The following is a 23,345-nucleotide window of genomic DNA, read 5'->3' on the forward strand; positions in this document are numbered from 1 at the left end:
ATTCAGAGTCTTTTCTTACTACCCCATACTGCAGGGGGTTTCTCACCTCTGGTTGGAGCTGGGTCACCATGATGTCTTTGTTTGAGCCTGCAGAAGAGGGGACAGGGGAGAAAAGTGTTGTGCTCATGCTGCACTGGGAGCGGCTTAGTCCCGTGGCCGCATCTAGCTGCAGGGGTGGCTGGGGACGTCGTCTGTGGCGGGATAGCCATGTACCCTGGGAAACCCCGGGGGTGTTCTCTTCCTAAGAGGAAGCCATTCTCTTTGTTCCTAAGCTCTACATAAAAAGCATCACGCCCGAGCTGTCTTCTGCACGTTGTTTTTTCCCTCGTGGAAATTTGTCCGTGCCTTGCCCTAGTTCATTAGTTTTCATTACTATTTAATATCCTATTCTATGAATAATTTGAAGATTTGTATCTTACTGATAGATATTTGGTTGTTCCCAGGGTTCTGCTAATGCAAGCAGTTCTTCTAGGAGCGTTCTTGGGTCTGTCTCTGGGGCAGGGGTCTGAGTGTTTTTCTAGAGGCTATTGCCTGGGTTGGGGAGGAGCACCTTCAGATTCATTAGACTTTGCCAAAGTCCCGTGCAAAGCAGTTGTGCCCATTTGGTCTCCCACGAAGCACAGGAAAGAGTTCCTGCTGCTCCACATCTCACCAGCACTTGGTACCGCGGGCTTAACTTCCTGGGCTGTCCACTGTGTCTTGGCCCTATTAGGAGGCTACGAATCGGAGGATGGAGCAGCTGAGACAGGAGTACATGGAAATCAAGGCGCTCATCGACGCTGCAGAGGCCACCTCCACACGGAAGATAAAGGAAGAGGAGAAGAGGGTCAATACCAAGTTTGACAACATCTATCAGATCCTTCTCAAGAAGAGGAGTGAGATCCAGAATCTGAAGGAGGAGGTTGAACTTGCCCTGACCAAGGGGGATGAGTTCGAGTTTCTGGAGGTAGGTCTCAGTGAAAACGGTTGAACGCGCTTCCTGCGTGCCAGGACCCTGGTGACGGCAGGTGCTGTAGGGCCGCCAGGAGACAGGGCTGGACGGGGTCCCTGGGAGCCGTCCCGAGACTCACGCGGTGTCCGTTTGCTGTGCTCTGTGACAGCTTACCGCAAACTTCATGGTTTGGAAGAGCATTTTATTTGTTCCCTCACCCCTTCCGAGGCTTAGGGTTGGGGCATGGCTTAAGGGCTTGCCGTCTGAGGGTTGGCTGGGCTGCATTCCTTTTGGAGCTTCTGGTTGTCTTCCAAGCTCTCGCGGTTGTTGGCCGAATTCGGTTCCTGTGGTGCAGGCCCCAGGGCCTGCTCTCCCACTGGGTGTCGGCGGACGTCTGCTCTCAGTTCCTTGGCATGGTGGCCCTCTCTCCGCTTGCCAGCTACTTCTTCAAAGCCGGCGGAGAAGGAAAGCCTGGTCCCTTTTTCTTTTTCTTTTTTTTTTTTCCTGTGTAGATTACTTAGATTATTGGTCTTCTCTTTCTCCTTTTTAGTTATTTATCTATTTTTAGATTTTATTTATTTATTTGACAGACAGAAATCACAAGTAGGCAGAGAGGCAGGCAGACAGAGAGAGGGGAAAGCGGGTTTCCTGCGGAGCAGAGAGCCCGATGCAGCGCTCGATCACAGGACCCTGGGACCTGAGCCGAAGGCAGAGGCTTTAACCCGCTGAGCCACGCAGGCGCCCCTCTTTCTCCTTTTTAAAATAAATTTCAATTAAGTAGGCTGCACACCCAATGTGGGGCTTGAACTCATGACCCTGAGATCAAGTCACATGCTCCACCAATTGAGCCATCCAGGCCCCCCTCCTTTTTTTAACATTTTAATTCCAGTATCTAGTTAACATGCAGTGTTACATTGGTTTCAGGTGTACACCAGATTCAGATTCCACAATTCTGTATACTTGGTGTTCATCATGATAAGTGTACTTTTAATGCCCATCACCTTGTTCCCCATCCCGCCATGCCCCTCTGGTAACTACCAGACTGTTCTCTAGAGTTAAGAGTCTGTTTCTTGGCTTTGTCTCTCTCACTCGCTCTCTTTCCCCTTTGCTCATTGTTTTGTTTGTTAAATTCCCATAAGTGAGTGAAATTGTGTGGTATTTGCCTTTCTCTGACTTAATGTTGCTTAGCATGCTGCTAGTCTCCAGATCCGTCCATGCTGTTGCAAATGGCAAGATTTCATTCCCTCTTACAAGCCTGGTCCCTTTCAATGGCTCCCCCTTGGTAAATCAGGCCCACCAGGATACTCGCCTTTCTGATGGACTCAAAACCAGCAGATTTCGAATCTTCGTTACATCTGTAGCATTCCTGCAGTTTTTCCGTATAAGGGAACTGAGTCATGGGAGTGCTAGCCTACCGTATTCACAGTCCTGCCCATACTCGGGGGGAGGAGATCATACAGGGTCCTCACCCCTGGACGAGGCGGGCATCTTGGGGGCCATCTTAGAGTGTTGCCGACTACAAATGCCTCCGTCCCCTTCCCTCCATTCTTCCTCCTGGTGGACCCTGGAAGTGTCTTTCTAAAGGACCTGGGTGACCTGTCCTTGTCAGCAGCCTCCTCTCTTGCCAGTCCCTGCCCTGCCCATGCTGTAACCACAACAGGGCACCCGCCATTCCCCAGACACCCTGGGCATTGGATGGGAATGCCGTGCCCGATCCTCTCTGCCTCGTAAATCCTGTCCTTTCTCCAGGGCCACTCCAGCTTCCCCCCATCGTCCTTGGATCCCGTTGCTCTGCCGTCACTGGTGACTGAGCAGGTCACACTGCTGTAGCACTCAGCGGCCTGGTTTTCGATCTGCTGGTTGTGTGTGTTCGGATTGCCGCTCCTTCGGGAAGACCCATCCCTTACTACCGCCCCCTTCTCCTGGCACACAGCGGGTGTTCCCCGAGCCCCATCGATGGGGCAATGTCATCTCAGAAGACCGGAGTCCTTATTTTGGTCTTGGCGAGAGTACAGGAGTGGCTGGGAACCTTCTCTTCTCCCCGCATGGACTTCTTTCCATGCCTGGATTGGGCACCACTGACTTTCATCTCAGTGTTCCTTCCTCTTTGTTGGCCTGGCTGCCTAGAGCTTTCTGAGAAGGATTCTAAGTCCCTACCTTGGGCCTTTTGATGCTGTATGACCCGATTTTATCTCAAAGTGTGGCACCCTCTGGCAGCTCCTTCCTTTTCACTAGATGTGCCCTGGCTGAACCCTTTGCCCCTTGAGGTGTCCCCATCCAGTTTTAGAACGTGTGTGCAGAGCTGGTCCTGGAGGGCTGCAGACCCTCTGTGCTTGGCTGGCCACGGCGGGAGGAGCGAAAGAGCATTATCCGCCGGGGGGGTCAGAGATTTGCGTGTCCCAACTTTGTCCTTGCCACTAACTGGCAGAGTTCCTGGCAGAATGCTTGTTGTTTACTTTTTTTTTTTTCTTTTTCTTTCTTCCTTTCTCTTTCTTTCTTTCTTCCTTTCACACGTGTTATTTCTTGACTTCAGTTTCTCCGTTGCTAGGTGAGTGGCCTCTGAGGGCCCTTCCAGGTCCAGAGAGCTGTGATTGAAAGTGGCCCGTTAGCCCTCAGCGATCTCTGGCCTGTCACTTGAGCACGCATGGGCACAGGGAAGGTCCTCCTGGGGTTCGTGAGGCCTGAGCCTGGGCCCTGGCTTCCCTGGAGCTGCCCAAACTAACGCCTTGGCCTGTTTCAGAAAGGGCTAAAGCTGCAAGGAGTGTCCACAAAGCCAGTCTACGTCCCCAAGGTGGAGCTGAATCAGGAGCTGATAAAGGGCGTCTGTCAGGGCACCTCAGACCTCAAAGATGAGCTGAAGCGGTATATCAGGCAGTCCCAGGACAAGAAGCCCGAGGAACCCACCGGCTCAGGTAACCATTAGCAGTCCCTGTGCTCCCCTCCTGGGGCCCCTGAGATGGGGGTGTCCCCTTGGGGCTTAGGGGTGGGGGAAGGTCTCGGCCCACAGCACTGGGGCTTGAGTTGCATCTGCCCTCCATCTGGGAGGTCACGGGGAAACATCTTGCATTGTAGCCATCCTTCTGAAAACATTTCTGGGTGCCTAGATGTTAAACGATGGGACTTTCTGGACAGGCTGTTCTTGGGTGTGTTCTTGGCTCAGGTGGCTTTCGGATGGACTCTGGGTTATCAGTGTCTTTGGTGGGGAATGGCTAGTTTTGGGGTCAGAGAAACCTGGCATTCCCCTCTGATACCCCCTTTCTTTGCCCATTGTATCCAATCTAGGACTAGATTTTACTTCTTAAATTTCTCCTGACTCAGTCCACTGGCCCCCCGCCAGCCAACACCTGCCTGCTTTCTGTTGCCCCCATCTGTGTCAACTTTCTAAAAAGTCCTTCTGCATCCACTCCTGCTGCAGCCAGAGAGAGCTTTTCAGGGTGAAAATCTGATCTCCTGGGACCTTCTCCCCTCACCCTGTTCAGAGAATTTCCATTGTTTTTGGATCTCAGACCACACTGTTGACACTATTCTCCAGGCCCCTCCCTAGTCAGGCCCTGTCCGTTTCACCAGCCTTGAAGAGCCCCCTCCTCCCACACATCTCTGTGCATGCTCTTCCTTGCATATGCCAAGCTTCCTGCCACAGGGCCTTTGTATGTGCCCTTCCCACTGCCCAGAAGGCTCAGACTCCACCATCCTCACCAGTTCACTCCTCTCACCCTTCAGAGATCAGTTGAAATACTGTATTTCTCAGTCAACCTCCCCTGTCACCACCACTCCCACTCCTCAGACTAGGTCCCAGGATCCTTATGATCCCTTTGCACAGGAGCCTTTGCACATCTGTCATTTTGTTCTTCCCCCACTAGATTACAGTCTCTGTGAGGGCCGGGGGCTTGGTCTGTTTGTCATCCAACTCTCTCTCCCCAGTGCCTAGCACAGAGCCTGGCACATAGCGAATCTTCCAGTGTAATCCCAGGGGTGGGGCTTGGAGAGCTGAGTGTCCTTGCGGAAGGGCCTCTGAAACCGGCATGGCGTGCTGTATGCAGAGAGTATGGCTGTTGACGAGCTGGCCATGCATATATTTGTTTTCCCGCTCCATCAGTAATTGCTGGTCTGGGGCAGGGTGATGGAAAAACCAGTGGGTGAGGAATGAGGCCTCTTGGCCTCTTTGCCACAAGCAAAGGGCTTGTCCCCACTGACACCAGAAGATCCAGAACCTCAAGAGAGGCTCCAGAGGTTATGGAGCAGGGCGCTGACAGAGAAAACATTGACCCCAGCTACATTTTCAGCCAGAGAAAAGAAGGACACACCAAACCCTTTTCGTGCCCTTGTTTCTAGCTCTTGTAAAGGATTGGGTAGGGAAGGTCAGTGGAGATCACCTTTGTAAACCCTTTTTCCGCCTGCCCCTGGCAAAGCTGGCCCCAAAGCTAGGGTTGCTTTGGAAGAACTAACCCCTTCTTCTTTGGCACAGGGAACCCCGGAGAGCATGGCCCAGCACCCACGCACAAACCCACCCACTCTGCGAAAAAGGCCCCTAGTAAGTAACCCTGCTGCTGTTCTGGGGCTCCTGTCAGCCCATCCCAAATGGCTGGGGGCGGGGGAGGGGCGAGTGCCTCTGCAGAGGAGTCTGGCTAGAGGGGCTATTGAAGGGACTCCCCTGGGGTGCTCAGCAGGGCCAGCAAGGTTACCAGCACCTGCTCCTCTTGAGAAATAGTTGCTGACACCCAAGTTTTGGCCCTTGGGCGGAGCGCCCCCTGGAGGAGCCTGACGCGGGTCCCAAGGCGCAGTGGCTACCCCTTCACCCGGGAGGGAGTTCTGAGGAAGTTCGGAGAGGTTCCCTCTGGAGTCATCCTGTGCTGCTGCTCTCAGAACACTTCCCGACCTGTGCCTGTCATCACTTCCCTGAAAAGTCAGTGTTCCCCGAGGCGTGCTGCCCCTGGGAGCCGCGGGAACTCTGGGTCTGTGCTCCCGCTGCTTTGTTTTCGAGTTTAGGCTGCCTTTGGCAGACAGATGTGTGGTATTGGTCTCCGAACGGAGTACAGAGCCAGGGGCAGAGGTGCCTGGTGTAGGTGGAGCAGGTGGCCCCCAGCTCAGCGAGCAGATGTGGAGGGGCACCTGGTGTGACCAGTGAAAGGAAAAGTCAGTGAACAGGCTCTGGGCACCCATGTCCGCAGATCACCCCCCCGCACCCCCCCCCCCGCCCCTCTCCCCCAGAGCTGCCCCAGATCACAAGCGCTGCTCTTAGCAGGAGTGAGCTGGGGATGCTGGCTGAGACGGGACAACAGGCAGGGGAGGAGTGGACAGATGTCACAGCGTAGATGAGACTCAGGACAGCCCTGAGGGCCAGGGAGGGGGCTGTGCCCTAGGTGGCCGCTCAGCCTAGGGTCCTCCCAAGAGGCTCGTCCTGCGGGAGTGGGCGGGGCAGGAGGCGATGGGGCCGGAGTGAAGACAGCATCTGGACAGAGGACTTGGAAGTGGGAGGAAGGGAGAGTGGGGGAGGGGAGGTGGGTGTCCTGTGGGGCTGAGTGGGGGCTGGTGGGGAAGTAGAGGATGATAGGAGAGAGCAGGGTTTGTCTGCGGGCAGGGGTAAGATCCACAGCACCCCTTTTCACTCTAGTGGTAGGGATGGTGGTGGAGGGAACCTGAAATCTAGCTCACGTAGACTTGAGTATGTTTCAGACCCACCAGGAGTGTGTAAAACACGGGTCGCTGGGCCCCAGCCCCGGACTGTCAGAGTCAGCAGGGTCCTGGGTGGGGCTCAAGAGTGTACATTCAGTTTTCATAGGTGCACGTTCCAGAGAATTTTTTAAAGACGGTTGTGATAATTTGGCAAGCACATTTCTTTGCTGATTTCCTTTTTTTTGGGGGGGGGTTGGAGTATTTTTTCTTTTATAGAGATATAATTTATCTACAGTACAATGTACAGATCTTAAATGTGCACTTTGATAATTTTGATAGGCGTGTATGTGTGTGTTAGTTACCCAAATCAAGTTAAAGAGTTAATTACCCCAGAAAATTCCTTCATGCTCCTCCTTGTCAGTCCCAGCCCCCAAAACCACTGATGCAGGTTCTGTCACCACAGATTCATTTGCTTGTTTCCAGGGAAAACATCCTAGCTCTATTTGTATGGGTCACATTCATGCAAATGATTATTATAATGGCAGCTTTTAAAAAAGATTTTACTTATTTATTTGAGAGAGCATGCGCAGGAGAGCACAAGAGCATGAGCGGAGGGAGGGGCGGGGGGGCAGGGGGGCAGAGAAGCAGGCTCCCCGCTGACATGGGGAGCCTGACATGGGGCTGGACCCCAGGACCCCAGGGATCATGACCTGAGCTGAAGGCAGTCGCTTAACCACTGAGCCACCCCAGCGCCCCTGTTACGGTGTTTTGAAAGTGTCACTGTGCTGTGCTTCATAATATCAATTTGGAAAATGTTCTTTTTCAGAAGAAGAAAAGAAACCCAAGAAACCTTGTAAGTTATGCATTTTTGCCTCTTACTGTTTCTTGGGATTGCCCGAGTGTGGAACCGACGGCTGGCAGCAAAGGCTGACCTCTCCGGTCGGGGTTCTGTGATTACGCTCTGGGGTGGCGGGTGGGCCTGAGGTTGGGGCTAAGCACGAGTGCACGTGAGCAAGACGAGTGATGAGTGCAGCCCTGTCTGGACTTGGCTGTGTCGCTCTGGCTGTCCAGATGTGTGCGTGGAAGTAGTTCTTGAAGATCAGTGTGGAAGGGAGGACGGGCCATCGGGCCACCGTATCATGTGTCCAATTCATGTTTCTCCTCCTCCTGTTCATCTGCAGCCCCCGCCTCAGCCTCCAAGATGCCCACGTTCGGAGCCTTGGCCACCAAGATGCCCACCTTCGGAGCCCAGGGAGAGTTCCTGGATCTGGAGGGTGAGTCCTAAGTCCTGGGCTAGCCTGGAGGGTTGGGGGCAGTGTGGGGTGTCTACTCTGAGTTTGTTCTGAAAACCGCTCTCTGTGTCCTCACCCAGGTGTAGTCAAAGCCCCCACTGCACAGCCCAACGCGGCGGCCGTCAAGGCCAAGGTGCTGGAGACCTTCTTAGCCAAGTCCAGGCCCGAGCTCCTGGAGTGTGAGTAGCGTCGGCTCTGAGGAGCGGTCCTGTTGGCTGTCAGGCTCTTCTGTGCAGTTCTACTCTCTGATCTCTACCCTCGCCTCTCTCTGGACATCCAGCTTGGTTCCCCCTTCCCCTTGTTAGCCACTGGCCTGCCCTCCACTTTGCCACAGCCTTGCTCGCTCCCCTTTCAGCACGTCCCCCGCCCCCCCGCCGCCCCGCCACCACCAGCTCAGCTCGCCCCTTTCTCTGGGCCCGCACCTGCTGCCCAGCCCATGCCTCGGGCATCGCTGGGGGCCCACTGCCAGCACCCCCACTCCAGATTTCTCCTCAGCTCTCCTGCCATTCCAGAGGCTTCCAACTTGTCATAACGGGTCCTCTCCCTGTCCACCTACCTTCCTCCGCTTCACAGAGAAGAGGGGCCCCTCGGCCTCTTGTTGCTGCCATCTCTCCTGCATCTCCACTTGCTGCCTCCCCACCATGCCCTCCTCCCCACGGCCAGTCTGGCTACTCCTGCTCTGTCTGCGCTCAGGCTCTCCTGGGGCCTGCCCCCCGGCAACAGCGTGTTTAAATTCCCCTCATTGCAAAAGCAAAAACAAAACAAACAGGAATATGAAAGCCGCCAGTGCAGACAGCCTCCCTTTCACCTGAATACTGGGGAGAAGTACAGATTCCTGGGCCCCAGGCCAGGGCTGCAAGGTCAGGCTGCTGGGGACCAGCCCAGAAAGCTGGGGGGTAATCGCCTTTCCTCCATGATCCTTCTGAGGGAAGTTGGAAAAATACAACCACATTGCTGTGGCTGCCTGTCAGAACCCCCTGGGGCCCTGACCCCGTCCCGCTGCTGCCCAAGCTTTCCCGGGACTATGGGGGGACAAGAGCTGCAAGTTTGGCCTCTGTCCCTGCCCTGCAGCAGGCCACCTCTGGCCGAGGGTAGTGGCAGCCCCCATGTAGCTAAACGTCAAGGACGCCTTTCAACCTTCAGGGTGCTGGACCTCTTAGCCGCATCAGTCCTTCTCTAAGGACTGGGCTCCCCTGGGCGCCACCTGCACTTCTGTTCCTTCTTAAGCACCTTTGTGAGCCTGTCCTTCCTTGACCGCCTGGAAGCGGTTGGCAGTCCTTCAGCGCCGGCTCTAGGCTCCTCCTGTTTCCCATCTGCACCCACTTGGATGCAGTACACGAGACCTCCCGCTGCAGAGGGCGCCCTGGCCCCCCTTTCTTCACAGGTGCAGCCGGCTGAGCTGTCTTGGGGGTGTGGGGGAAACTTCCTCAGGGCCTGCCTCTCCAGAGCTCCTGCTGTTCCCACTCCCTTGCAAGACCCAGGCTTGGTGCGGCTGGGCTAACCACCGTGGGGCCGCTGGTGGCTCACTGAACCACGGGTTTCTGGAGCCCTGGGCTCCTGGAGAGTAGCCACGAGAGCAAAGAAAGGGAGTTCCAGCAACGCAGGACTGTAGAGAACATTTTCCCTCCTCTGTTTGTTTTGTCCCCCTGGGGTGTAGGGTGGGGTGGGTGGCTCAGGCCTCCTGGAAAAACGTCCTGCCCAGAGCCATCCAGCAAGGGAATGGCAGGCCATGGTGAAACCCCTGGGTCTTGGTTTCCAGGTTCCCAAGCTAGGGATTTCCCCTCCCCTGGGCTGCCTGGGGAATCTGTCTCCCACGGTTGGGGGTGCTCCTGGGAGGGGAAGGGCAGAGATGGGTGTGTCCCGGGAAGGAGTTTGAGCGTAGCGACAACACACAGCTGAGCTCAGTCTTCGAATCTCCTAGAGCTGTTGGAAGTGTGCTGGGAAGGGTGGGGAGGCCATGTGAGTGTCCCAACCAGGAATACTCCGGTAATTTCTGTGTTTGGCTCCCTGTTGTTCACCAAGTAAAGTCTAGACCCTTTAGCTCTCTGCCCTGTGTCCCCAACATGTCTCTCTTCTCCTGCTAGGGCCTCTCTCCCACTGCCTAGCCTTCTCTGGTCCCAGTACGTGCCCACCCTTCCTGTGACTCCAAGCTTTGCTCTCGCTATCCCCTCTGCCCAGAATGACCTCACCCCATGCTGCTTGCTTCTGTTTAATATTTCTCAGCTTCCTGTGCTTGGCGCCAATTCCAGCCTACCTGCGAGACGTTCCCCTGTGCGCTCCCCACCCTCCAAGTAGAGCCACTGGTCCCTAGAGCGTACGCCCACTCATTGAGCAGAGTGCCACCTCACAGTGTTGTCACTGATGGGCTGGCCTTGCCCTGAGGTCAGGTACCATGTCTAGTCAGAGTCGTGCGTCTTGCCCAGAATCAGGTGCTCAGTCAATGGCTTTGGGTGGATGAATGGTCACTCATCTGGGTGACTGATAGATGGACAGTTGGCTGGATTGATGGATAGACAGATGGACACATGTCTGGCTGGCTGGACAGAATGGATGGATGGATGGATGGATGGATGGATGTGTGTATGGATGATGGACAGATGGATACGTATATGGATGGATATATGGGTAGATGAATGGATGATGGAAGGAAGGAAGGGTGGGTGAGTGGGTAGGTGGATGGATGGAAGGAAGGGTGGATGAAAGGGTAGGTGAATGGATGGGTGGGTGGATAGATGGGCGGATGGATGGATGAAAGGAAGGAAGGATGGATGGCTGGATGGGTGGTCAGGTGAGTGGATGGATGGACTGATGGACGGGATGGAAGGATGGATGGATGGATGGGTGGGTGGGCAGGTGGATGGAGATGGTTGGATGGCTGTAAGGGAGGAAGGAAGGGAAGGGAAGGAAAGAAGGAGGGAAGGGTGGATGAGTAGGTAAGTGGATGGATGGGTGGGTGGGTAGATGGATGGACAGGTGGAAGGATAGATGAATGGGTAAAATAAATGAATAAGTACTACCAGTTGGGGAAAGGTTTATACGTGAGAGCACTTTGGGCTCCTTGTAACTGATTCCTTGGGTCATGTCTTCTTAGATGCCATTAAATTCAGCCTGGACTACAACACGGCCCACAACAAGGTGGCGCTGTCGGAGAACTACATGGTCGCCTCTGTGGCTGAATCACCCCTGAACTACCAGCCGCATCCCAAGAGGTTCATGTACTGCTCTCAGGTGCTGGGCCTGTACTGCTACAAGAAAGGGATCCATTACTGGGAGGTGGAGCTGCAGAAGAACAACTTCTGCGGGGTGGGCGTCTGCTACGGCAGCATGCCGCGCCAGGGCCCCGAGAGCCGGCTCGGCCGCAACAGCGCCTCGTGGTGCGTGGAGTGGTTCAACACCAAGATCTCTGCGTGGCACAACAATGTGGAGAAAACGCTGCCCTCCACCAAGGCCACGCGGGTCGGCGTGCTGCTCAACTGTGACCATGGCTTTGTCATCTTCTTTGCCGTCTCCGACAAGGTCCACCTGATGTATAAGTACAAAGTGGACTTCACGGAAGCGCTGTACCCGGCCTTCTGGGTGTTCTCTGCCGGTGCCATGCTCTCCATCTGCTCCTACAAGTAGGCAGGCCACGGACGTGGGCCTCTGCGGGCCCCGGCTTGTGGCGACGGAGCCACAGGTGGACCTCTTTGCGGGTCTCCTGTGATTCCCCAGGGGTTGAGAGTGTTGGGGGGTGGGGACTGGTGGGAGGCGGGGGTCGGGGGATGGGGTAAGAGGAGAGATCCGGCCGGAGCAAGGGGTGGGGGTGATGGCATCACGGGCCAGGAGGCATGGCCACGTTCTTGTGCCTGTCAGGGCAGGGTGATCTCCTCCTTGTTCTGGTAGGTCTCCAGCTGCTGGCAGCTGGACGGGGCTCTGAGGGGTAAAATCCTGAGCGCCCTTCTCTGTTGCAGGGAGTGTGCAGCCGCTGCGTGCTCTTCCCCAGGTGACGTGGCGTGAGCTCCTTTGCTGCCTGGAACAGCCTTCGGATCTTTTTGTTTTGATTACTTCCATAGGGCTATTCAACTCAATAGATTTTTTTAAAAATTCCAAAATAACTGAAATTCAGTATTATTCATCACCCCCCTAACGTGGGGATTCGGGTATTTTATGTTCTTAAGAGAAACTACCCATGGCAGATCTCCACCCAGATCAGAGTTTCTGGAAGGTGTGTGTCCTCTCCCCCCACTTGAAAATAGCCCTGCTCCCCTTCCTCTCCTCCTACCTCACACACCCCGTCGATGGTTTTCAGATGTTCAGCCCAACAGGAAACTTTTCAGGCTAAGGTTTCGAACCATGATCTGGATCAGCCTCTGTGGAATTTGTGATTCAAGGTCAAGGTGACCCAGGTCCCATGGATGGAAACCCCTCCCGTTTCCCACTCTTGGCAGACATTCTTTGGCTGTACCCAGAGCTTGGGGGAGGCCTTCTTCCTGTAGCTTAGGCTTTGGGGCAAGGAACTCCATGGGGCAAGAGCGACCCTGCTCTGGGTTGACAGAGTGTGGTGGTTTTGCTCCTACTAGAGTGTCGTCTTGCCCTCCTACTGATGACTGGACTCCGTGATAGCCTTTCCTCCCCAGGACTGAGATCCTGGATTGGCTGTTGGAGAGACCACGGTGGCCAGCACAGGACAACTAGGTTTTCTCTCCACAGCCTGTAGTCACGTGGGCGGGTCATGCGGGGCTGCCTCTGGGACCATACTAGCTCACCTGCTGGGGTGACTATCTGTGGCCCACAGCATTTCTGGCAGATCCCTGGGAAGCAGGAGCATTCCTGTTTATCCCCTGCCATAGGCTGCACGCCCAGGGCTGGCCCTCATGGGAGTCAGATGCCCGTCACTCGCTCTAGCCCCTGCTCTTTTCCTCCTTTGAGCTAATTCCAGATGTCGGGCTTGACCAGGCTCGGGGGCCCAGAGACTTTAAGGGCCAGGGAGAGAACGCCCCACAGGGCTCAAGCACAAGGGGCTAATTTTCCTGCAGCATTTCTGTGCAGTGAAAATAACCCCCGTCTGCAAAGAGGAAGGAGGGAATGGACTGCCAGAATTTCCCGAGCTCCTTATATCCTGATGTCAGGATGTAAATTCCCAATCCAAAGTGGGAGGAATTTAGCCTCCCGTTGGTGAAATGAAGCCTGCTCTGGACACTCCTAAAGCGGGGAGGGGGCTCAGATCAGGCTCTTTGTGGTGTTAAATAGAGGTCATCATTGGGGATGTGGGGACCCCAGACCTCTTCTATGAATATATGAGAATTTAACACATCTGTGGCCTCATGCTGGAATTCCGGGGCACTCCAGTCAGGTCCGGAGCCCTGGAAATTCCTGACAGGTGTGAAAGGACTTCCACTTCCTTGGGAGGGAGATCCTCTTTGTAGGGAAGAGATCCCTACAGTAGGGAAGATCCTCTTTGTAGGGAAGGAATCCCTACAGTAGCCGAGATGTGTGTTTTTTTTTTTAAAGTTTTCCTCCTCTGATCCTGAGAAGAAGAGTTCTTTGGTGAATCTTCTCTGCTGTTGGCCCAGGTCAAAAGCATCTTCATTGATCTTTGAAACAAAAGCCTGGTCTGAAGCCAGTTCCCACCTGGGAGACAGCTGGGCTGAGAGGAGGGGAGCACTGCAGCTGAGCTGGGGGTCCTGCCCTGGCTGTCCGCTGCAGATCTCAGCTCGGGAAGTGAGCTCCCCTCTGTGTGTGAGGGGCAAGCAGGTAACCCAAGCTGGGCTCTGGGCAAGGTGCTCTGGAGAGGCAAACCCTTGCTGTCTTGAGCCATTCTCTGTGCAGTGGTGACCCTTAACGTTCCCTCGCCACTGCCCGACCCAGATTCCTCAAGGTCAGGCCAGCTTTGTGTTCGTCTGAGGTCTCGTTTTGCAAAATAAATCAGAGGAGATGGTATTGGGTTCCTCCGCTCACTACTCTGGCCATCCCATCCTGGAGGGGGTGCCTCCTAGACGCCCCCTGGTTCCCTGGGGAGGAGTCAGAAATCCCTAGAAACACAAACAAAAAACTACCGCCCCAGACGAGGGTGTCAGGGACTGACTCAGTCACTCTGGCGTGAGCAGGTCACGGTCAGCTTTTTGTATTATCCAGGACTGGCCGGTGCCTCTGTTTTCATTCCTCTGAAAAGGGTCTGTCTGTGATCTCCAACTGATACTGGGACATCATCTCTTTAATTCTCCCTCCCCCACTGTTGATTTTAGTGAATTCGGAATATTTGAGCTATTATTTCATGAGCTGTTTTTTTTTTTAAGGAGCTAATTCTTCAGGAGATACTTGGGGCTGTAGACACAGATCTTTTGAAACCCACGAGAACTACTAGGGTGGAGACTGGCTGACCTGCCTTCTAATCTGAATGTAACAAAGCAGTGTCTGGTGCTCCTTTCTGCAGCTCAGATGTTGTGTGCATGTCTACACACGCTGAAACATACAGCAGGTCTGAGCATTGTGAGTTCTCGTGAATTCCTTTCCCTTTTCCCTTTCCCTTTTCCCTTTCCCTTTCCCTTTCCCTCTCTCTCTACCTCCTTCTCTCTGTCTCTCTCTTTTTCTTTTCTTTCTTAAGTTTTCATGAATTCTTGAGCCCGAGGGACGTTCTCTGCCATAGACTGGATGTTTGTGTTGCCTCAAAAATCGTATGTTGAAGCCTAACCCCCAATGCGGTGGAAAGGGGTGGGGGATTAGTTCATGAAGGCAGAGCCCTCATGAATGAGATTAGTATCCCTATAAAGAGACACCTGTAGAGCTCTCTCGCTCCTTCTGCCTTGTGGGGGACATAACAGGAAGGCAGCTGCCTGAAGTCCTCACCAGACTTGGAATGAACCAGTGCGGGATCTTGGCTGGATCTTCCAGCCTTCAGAATTGTGAGAGGGGCGCCAGGGTGGCTCAATGGGTTAAAGCTTCTGCCTTTGGCTCAGGTCATGATCTCAGGGTCCTGGGATCGAGTCCTGCATGGGGCTCCCTGCTCAGCGGGGAGCCTGCTTCCTCCTCCTCTGCCTGCATGCTTGTGATCCTTCTCTGTCAAATAAATACATTTAAAAAAAAAAAAGAAGTGTGAGAGATAAATGTGATTTAAGCCACCCAGTTTCTGGTGTTTTTGTTACAGCATCTCAGACTAAGATCCCGTGTGACTGCAAAATTGAATAAAGGAAACCTCATTTAAAATGAAGTTGGGGGGCACCGGGATGGCTCAGTTGGTTAAGGGTCCAACTCTTGCTTTCAACTCAGGTCATGATCTCAGGGTCATGAGATTGAGCTCCACCTCGGGCTCCAGGCTCAGCACCGAGTCTGCTTGTCCCTCTGTCCTCTCCCTCTGTACCCCCCATCCCCCGCTCATGCTCCCTCTCTCTCTTTCTCTTACAAGTAAATGAAATCTTTTTTGAAAAATGGAGTTGGGAGGCTGGCAGGGGGAGCTCTCATGCTGTACCACTGCTTGCAGCCATTTGCAGACCCAATGGGAAGAGAGTACCTTGCTGGAAGAAGCCTACACTTTACTACTCCATCAGGAGGAAGGGAGATTTTCTCCTTCCCTGGCAACAGCCCAGCCAGTGAGAAACCATTACAGCTCAGCCAGGGAAAAGCCCCTACATTTGAACTCCCAGTTTACTCTAACGGACTGTAACAGCCCTCCCAACCAACCCCCACCACCTTTCCTCTATAAAAGAATGTTCCTCCTCTTTGTTCTCAGGACTTGTGTATGGTTTTGCCATGACTTGCATTTCCTGAATTGCAATTCTCTGCTATTCCTGAATAAATCTATTTTTGCTGGTATTACAATTTTCATTTTCAAGGTTAGCATTACCTTCTGGGTTTGCCAGCCAGAAGTGTCGGTGGCCTGGGGACCCTGGAAGTGTGGCTGCTGTCTGGAACAAGGGCAGTCCCGCTGGGACAGTGTCCTCCAGCCTGTAGAATCCAAACTCCAGACTGTCAGCAGAATTGTGTCACAGTGTGCCAGGTGCTGTCAGCATAAAGGTGGTGGGATCGCAAGCTTTTTTTTTTTTTTTTAAAGATTTTATTTATTTATTTCACACGGGAGTGGAGGGGCAAGACAAGCCAAGGAAGCAGGAGGCAGAGGGAGAGGGAGAAGCAGACTCCCCACTGAGCAGGGAGCCCCATGTGGGACTCGATCCCAGAACCCTGGGATCATGAACTGAGCCTAAGACAGATGCTTAACCGACTGAGCCACCCAGGCGCCCCCATCTTTTTGGTTCTTTATGAGGAATTCCAGTTTGCTTACAGCACCCATCTTTCCTGTATGTCATGTACTTTATCTGTTAAAGCCTTTAGCTAATTAATGCCAGTTGTTTTCAATTCCCAGTCTGATCATTCCAACATCCCTGCCATGGGTGCCCTGTCTCTTCAGATTGTGCTGTTTGCCTTTCGCTCTGCGTTGTAACTTGCTGGCTTGCCCCACGTAGTGTAGTAGGGGAAAGGAATTGCTGTAGATAGGCATTTGGTGTTGGGGGAGGAGACATGGTCCGTAGTCCTGTGGCAGGTCTCAGACTTGGGTAAGCCTATGCCCCTGGGCCATGAGCTTCCCAAATATTTCTCAGTTTTATTCTCCTCCCCTCAAGTAGGACAGGATGGCTAGCAGGGGCTGGAATGGGGTGTTTTTTCTGCCCCCAGATCTGCCAGGCTCTGACAAAACCCCAGCTGGGCTGGCTGTGGTTAAGCAGTTTCTCCTGAGGGCAGGCCTTGTTACCAAGGGCAGAGGGCTCCGCTGTGTTTAAAAATGGTTCCTCTTCCCCTCCCTCCCGGATGCGCAAGAGGATTTTTCTCCGCTGCTGACTGAGTCTTGGAGGGAACCCTCACAGTATGGTGGGAGTCCCCGTATGATGGGGTCCACTTGGAGTCATTCACACAGAGCCTCCAGCAATGCAGCGGGTACACTCCAGGTGTTTCTACGCCAGCCCTGGCTCCCCTGGTGAATCTCTGCCTTCAGAAGTCATGATTCCTTGTGATGGTTTGCCGGGCTGTGTCTCCAGTCTTGCGGACAGCAGTTTGCCGTGTCCACCCCTCGTGTGTGTCCAAGAAGAGTGGTTGGTCATTCAATGTGTCAGCTTTTTACTTATTGTTGGGAGGGAATTGCAACTTCCAAACTTCCTACATGTGGAACTGGAAACTGGGCCTCCGTGTTTCATTTTATTCAGTTCAAAATACTTTCAGTTTCCCTTATTTCTTCTTTGACCCATTAGTTATTTAGAAGTTTTTTTGGTTTTTAGTTTTTACATAGTTGGCGGTTTTCCAGATATCTTTCTGCGATTGGTTTTTAATTTACTTCTGCTGTGGTCTGAGAATCTACTTTGCATTGTTTGAATTGTTTGAAATTTATGAAGTTCTGACTGATGACTCAGAATGTGATCTAGCTTGGAAAATGTTCATGTGCTCTTGAAAAGGCTGGGTGGAGTGTTCTAGAAATGTCGGTCAAGTTAGTTGATAGTGTTGTTCAAGCCTTTTATTTATAACCTCACTGATTTATGTCTACTTGTATCAATTATTGAAAGTGGTGTTATCAATCTTTGACTAAAACTGTGGGTGTATCTACTTTGCTTTTTATCAGTCTTTGTTTTATGAAATTTGAAGCTCTCCTATTAAGTGCAGAAATATTTAGGATTTTTATGTCCTGTTGTTGAAGTGACCCTTTTAGCCTTATGAAGCAACCCTTTATCTCCCTTCTAAAATTATTTGCTCTGAAAACCACTTATCTGATATAATATAGACCCTCTAGCTTTCTTTGGATTAATATTAGCATGGCATATCTTTTTTTCCACCCTTTCGCTTTTAACCTGTGTCATTACATTTGAAGTGTATTTCTTTTCTTTTCTTTTTTATTTTTTTAGATTTTGTTTATTTATTTGACAGACAGAGATCACAAGTAGGCAGAGAGGCAGGCAGAGAGAGAGGAGGAGGCAGGCTCCCTGCTGAGCAGAGAGCCCTATGTGGGGCTCGATCCCAGGACCCTGGGGTCATGACCCGAGCCGAAGGCAGAGGCTTTAACCCACTGAGCCACCCAGGCGCCCCTTGAAGTGTATTTCTTACAGACAGTGTATGTTTGGTTACTGCTTCTTTTTGCAATCCAGCAATCTGTTTTTAACTGGTATGTTTAGACCATAAACACCTAATGTAACTAAGCATGCAGAATGGGAAATAACGCTGTGGTCATATTTGGGGGGAAAAAAACCCTGCCATGTGTTCTCCTTCCCCCGCCCCCACCTGCCCTCCTTGAACAATTACAAACTGGTTTCAGGTTGGCCAACATCTATGTTAATTTATTTTTTTGTTCTGTGCAATTACTGTTCTTCTGTTCTTGATGATAGGGAAATGTTCATATGAAAAAACAACTCAGCTTTGCAATTTTACATTCATCTTCTCTAGGTAAAAGATTCACACACGCATGCATGTACGCGCACGCACACACACACACACATGCACACACTAGCATTTGAACCTCACTACCAATATCTATTAATAATGTTGGGTTATTACCTGGATGCTCCTGGAACTACCAAATGCAATAACTCTTGAAGTGACGAAAAGAGTAGCATCACCTGTTTGGTTGCACGGACACTAAATTCTTTTTTTAATATTTATTTTTAAATAATCTCTAACCTAATATGGGGTTCAAACTCACTCCCAAGATCAAGAGTCATGTGCTCCACCCACTGAGCTGTCCAGGCACCCCCAGAAACTAAATTCTTTTTTTTTTTTTTTAAGATTTTTATTTATTTATTTGACAGACAGAGATCACAAGTAGGCAGAGAGGCAGGCAGAGAGAGAAGAGGAAGCAGTCTCCCTGCTGGGCAGAGAGCCTGATGTGGGGCTCGATCCCAGGACCCTGGGATCATGACCTGAGCCAAAGGGAGAGGCTTTAACCCACTGAGCCACCCAGGTGCCCCTCCCAGAAACTAAATTCTTAAGATGCCAAGCCAAATCAATGCTTTGTTAACAGAAATTGCTTCTTTGAGAAAAGAAAAGGCTGAGGAAGACCTTCCACTTTATAAAACACTCACTTATAGAGGATTGACACCTCTTCATGCAACACCTGAAGGAAAGGAATGCAGTCTGTGCTCTGCTGCTTTTCTGGAAAGTTACTTTATTTACCATAAAGATACAAAGGTAGTGACCTGAGGGGGCACTGCACCCGAGTGTTTATAGCAGCAATGTCCACAATAGCCAAACTATGGATAGAACCTAGATGTCCATCCACAGATGAATGGATAAAGAAGATGTGGTATATATATACAATGGAATACTATGCAGCCATCAAAAACCCCCAAATCTTGCCATTTGCAACAACATGGATGGAACTAGAGGGTATTATGCTGAGCAAAATAAATCAATCAGAGAAAGACAATTATCATATGATCTTCCTGATATGAGGAAGTTGACAGGCAGGGCGGGGGGTTGTGGAGTAGGGAGGGAAAAAAATGAAACAAGATGGAACTGGGGAGGAAGACAAACCATAAGAGACTCTCAATCTCAGGAAACAAACTGAGGGTTGCTGGGAGGTGGGGGGAGAGGAATAGGGTGGCTGGGTTATGGACATTGGGGAAGGTATGTGCTATGATGAGTGCTGTGGAGCGTGTATGCCTGACAATTCACAGACCTGTACCCCTGAAACAAATAATACATTATATGTTAATAAAATAAAAAAATGTAAAAAATACATATAAATCATAATTTGCTAATGATGTAAGAAGTGCCAATTATCTTTAGTCAGAAATATAATTCCACGACATGTAAACAAGAAAGCTTGCATTTGCTTCCCTGCTGTGGAGTGGCTGCGCTGTCTTGTACTATTTCATGAGCAGACCTCTGCGTGATTACCAGGAGTCCCTCCTGTTAGGTGGGGTGGTTTCTGTTTTGCTTTTGTATTCCTTAGTGACTCATAAGGAGACATTACTCTTCATGTCTAACAATTGGATATTTCTTTAGCATTTTGGGCAGTGACACAGAAGTGAACTTTCATTGTCACCTCTCTGGAAGGTGGCCAATAACCAGGAACTAAGTACAGTATTAGGTGCTGTTAGACATTTAGGAAACAGCAGGCTTTGCCTTGGGGAAAAGGAGAGAATACTAGAAGTGATCGTCCCCACCTTTTTAAAAAATTAATTTTTATTTTTTTAAAAGATTTTACTTATTTATTTGACAGAGAGAGATCACAAGTAGGCAGAGAGGCAGGCAGAGAGAGAGGAGGGAAGCAGGCTCCCTGCTGAGCAGAGAGCTCAGTGTGTATGTGGTGTATGTGGTGGTGTAGATAAGATGTTCAGGGAAGTCCCCTCTGATGGGGCAATGTTTGACCAACATCCAGAATGAAGTGATACAGAGAGTCAGATCACATGAAGCTAAGTTCAGGGAGAAGAGCGAAGGCCCTATGGCAGGAATGTGTCTGTTGTTTGGAGGACATTGTGGCAGAGTTTTGGATTTTATTCCAAGTGTGAGGTAACACGAAGAAAGCCACACTTCCCTTTAGTCTCCCTCTCTCATTTCCCTCCAGAAAGTAAGCTCCCTGAGAGCAGGAGTTTTGTCCCTCTTGTTCACAACTATTTTGTAAACACGTGTTTACAAATCTCTGGTCTAGGAGAACACCTCAAGGGGCATTGATAAATCATCCATCTGGGCTTTTTGTGTCCAGTTGGGCCCCTTTGAAGTCCACTAAGACAAGAGGAAGAACATTCACTCTGCAGCATTCTGCATGGCAGAACTTTCCCTCGCATAGTTATTTCTCATCTCCTTGGCTTGCATCATACTTCACTGCCCCTTTCCTTTCCTGGTTATTTGTCATTTCAACCTCTATTGTTTCTATCTGTCCAATTCCCCTTCAAGTTGAGTGTCCACGATCCCTGTTAGTCTCACCTTAGCATTCTGCCCTCCAGGAACCCACCATCCCCACCATCATCACCCCCATCACCCAACCACCATCACCACCCCACCACCCAACTACCACCATCACCACCACCCAACCACCACCATCATCATAGCTAACATTGATTTCCACCTATTATATTCCCAGTAATGTATCAAACTCTACACACATATTAGTGAGGATGTTGCTTTTTTTTTTTTTTAAGATTTTATTTATTTATTTGTCAGAGAGAGAGAGAGAACACAGGCAGGCAGAGTGGCAGGCAGAGGCAGAGGGAGAAGCAAGCTCCCTGCCTAACAAGGAGCCCGATGTGGGACTCGATCCCAGGACGCTGGGATCGTGACCCGAGCCGAAGGCAGCCGCTTAACCAACTGAGCCACCCAGGCATCCCGAGGATGTTGCTTTTGATGCTGATGAGCAGAAAACCCAATTTTCTAAAAATTGGGAAATTTTTCATCTCACATACTGAGCAGTCCCAAGGGAAGGCATTTCCAGTGTTGACTGACTCAGGCCCTCGACATTGTCATCAGTGGGTCTTTCCTTCCTTCCACACTGTCATCCTTGGAGTGTTGTCTTTGTCTGCAGGTTTGCTTACCTTGTGGTTAGAACGTGACTGCAGTGGTTGTAGGCATTTCCATGTGGTCATGATACTGTGACCATAACACGTCTTACCTTGCACATCTGCCAAGCAATCTTGAGAAATGGGTTCTAGTCTCCATTTTTTTTTTTTTTTTTTTTGTAGATGAGGAACACGGGCTCAAAAGATCATGTTAGAACCCTGGAAGCATTATGCTATGTGAAGTAAGCCAGAAACGAAAGGATAAATAATGTCTGATGCTATTATACAAGGTATGCAAAATAGGCACATTTGTGAGGCTGGAGGGCAGCCGAGTGGCTCGCAGAGGCTGGGAGAAGCAGGGAATAGAGAGTTGGTGTTTCATAGGTAGGCGGTTTTGGTTGGTGAAAATGAAAAGCTCTGGAGATGGATGGTGGCACAACAATGGGAGTGTACTTATGCCACTGAATTGCACACTTAAAAAATGGTTGTGGGCGCCTGGGTGGCTCAGTGGGTTAAGCGTCTGCCTTTGGCTCGGGTCGTGATCCCAGAGTCCTGAGATCCAGCCCCACATCGGGCTCCCTGCTCAGCGGGGAGTCTGCTTCTCTCTCTCCCCCTGTTTGTGCTCTCTTTCTCTCTCTCACTCTTTCTCTCAAATAAATAAATAAAATCTTTAATAAAATGGTTGAAATGATACATTTCATGTTACATGTATTCCACCAACAGAGAGAGAGAGAGAGAGAGAGAGATTCCTTAAATGGCCATAGCCCTCTTTCCATTCCGACATGCTCTTCCCGAACCTTCCCACACCTTCACTAAGAGGCAGAGCCTATTTCTCATTTTGTGGAGGCTTGACAGTTTTGTCACCATCTTTTTTTTTTTTTTTTTAAAGATTTTATTTATTTATTTGACAGACAGAGATCACAAGTAGGCAGAGAGGCAGGCAGAGAGAGAGGAAGGGAAGCAGGCTCCCTGTTGAGCAGAGAGCCCGATGCGGGACTCGATCCCAGGACCCTGAGATCATGACCTGAGCCGAAGGCAGCGGCTTAACCCACTGAGCCACCCAGGCGCCCATTTTTTGTCACCATCTTGATGACAGAAAGTGATAGGAGTGACCCCATGCGACTTCTCAGGTGAGCTCACTACAGGAGCTAGGGCTTCTGTCTGGCTCTCTCACTCTCAGATGCTTTCCTGGGAACTCAGACGCCACATGTGAAGAAGCCCCAGTGCCGCCAGAGTCCCGACCCATGGGCTGTGTGACCGAGTGAGCTCTCGCCACAGCCCTGGGCAGAGAACCAGACTCCTGTGGGAAATGAACGGAGCCCTGCACAAGCTGCAGATTCAGGAGCAAAGTCAATCTTGTTACTTTAAGCCACTAAGTTTTCAGGTAATTGGCCACACAGCCATGACTGGAATGCACATGTAGTGAGTGACAGAGCCAGAACCCAGGACCTGGAGCCGAAACTCAATTCTACCCCACTTATCCGCCAATGATGCACACATCTGTACATGTGCTTCTGGCCAGGCCTGAGCAGTCCTACGTGCCTGTCCTACTGTAACTTCACAGTCTTTATACAGAGAGTATCTAGAACCACGCTTATCTTCTGTTGCTCAAAACCAGCCCTCCATCGTGTAGAGGAACGACTCTCCTGCGCTATCATGGCATCCTTGGCCTAATCCACTAAGGCCAAGGCTTGAACACCCCCCTTTGCTGAATCTTGGCAGAGTTCCTTGTGATCCTTACAGACACGAGAGGATGGGAGGTCTATAAGGAGCTGGTGCAAGGCCATCTTCTGTTGGCCTCCTTATCTCTCCTGGGAAGATGTCATGAGAAGGTTTCTCTTCTCTGAGGTCCCGGCGAGGCTTGGGTTTCAGAGTTTCAAACCACTTCCCTGTGGGGTTGAACTGTTTCCTCAGCCGTGGGCTTCTCCTGCTTGCACTGTGGTCTCCTGGCCCCTTCGTTTTGCAGGTGTGCCTTTTGGGGTCTGAGGCAAAAATCACAGGGAGCTTGCAACTTTGGCTTCTTGTTATGGTCCTTAAGTAACGAACGCTTTGACTCTAAAAGCGGCT

General features: G+C 51.2%; 1 protein-coding gene across 1 annotated transcript in view; it reads left to right on the forward strand.

Moving 5' to 3' along the window:
• Nucleotides 1-11,457, forward strand: part of TRIM25 (tripartite motif containing 25) — a 17,097-nt gene extending 5,640 nt beyond the window's left edge. The window contains exons 3-8 of the mRNA XM_032872003.1: nucleotides 713-946; nucleotides 3,672-3,843; nucleotides 5,397-5,462; nucleotides 7,371-7,397; nucleotides 7,917-8,015; nucleotides 10,928-11,457. Of these exons, the coding sequence (XP_032727894.1) occupies nucleotides 713-946; nucleotides 3,672-3,843; nucleotides 5,397-5,462; nucleotides 7,371-7,397; nucleotides 7,917-8,015; nucleotides 10,928-11,457 (1,128 nt within the window). The remainder of the gene's footprint in view (nucleotides 1-712; nucleotides 947-3,671; nucleotides 3,844-5,396; nucleotides 5,463-7,370; nucleotides 7,398-7,916; nucleotides 8,016-10,927) is intronic.
• The last annotated feature ends 11,888 nt before the right edge of the window (nucleotides 11,458-23,345 follow it).

Source organism: Lontra canadensis, unplaced genomic scaffold (genome assembly GCF_010015895.1).
Source record: "Lontra canadensis isolate GAN:19392208 unplaced genomic scaffold, GSC_riverotter_1.0 scaffold43, whole genome shotgun sequence".
NCBI lineage: Eukaryota > Metazoa > Chordata > Mammalia > Carnivora > Mustelidae > Lontra > Lontra canadensis.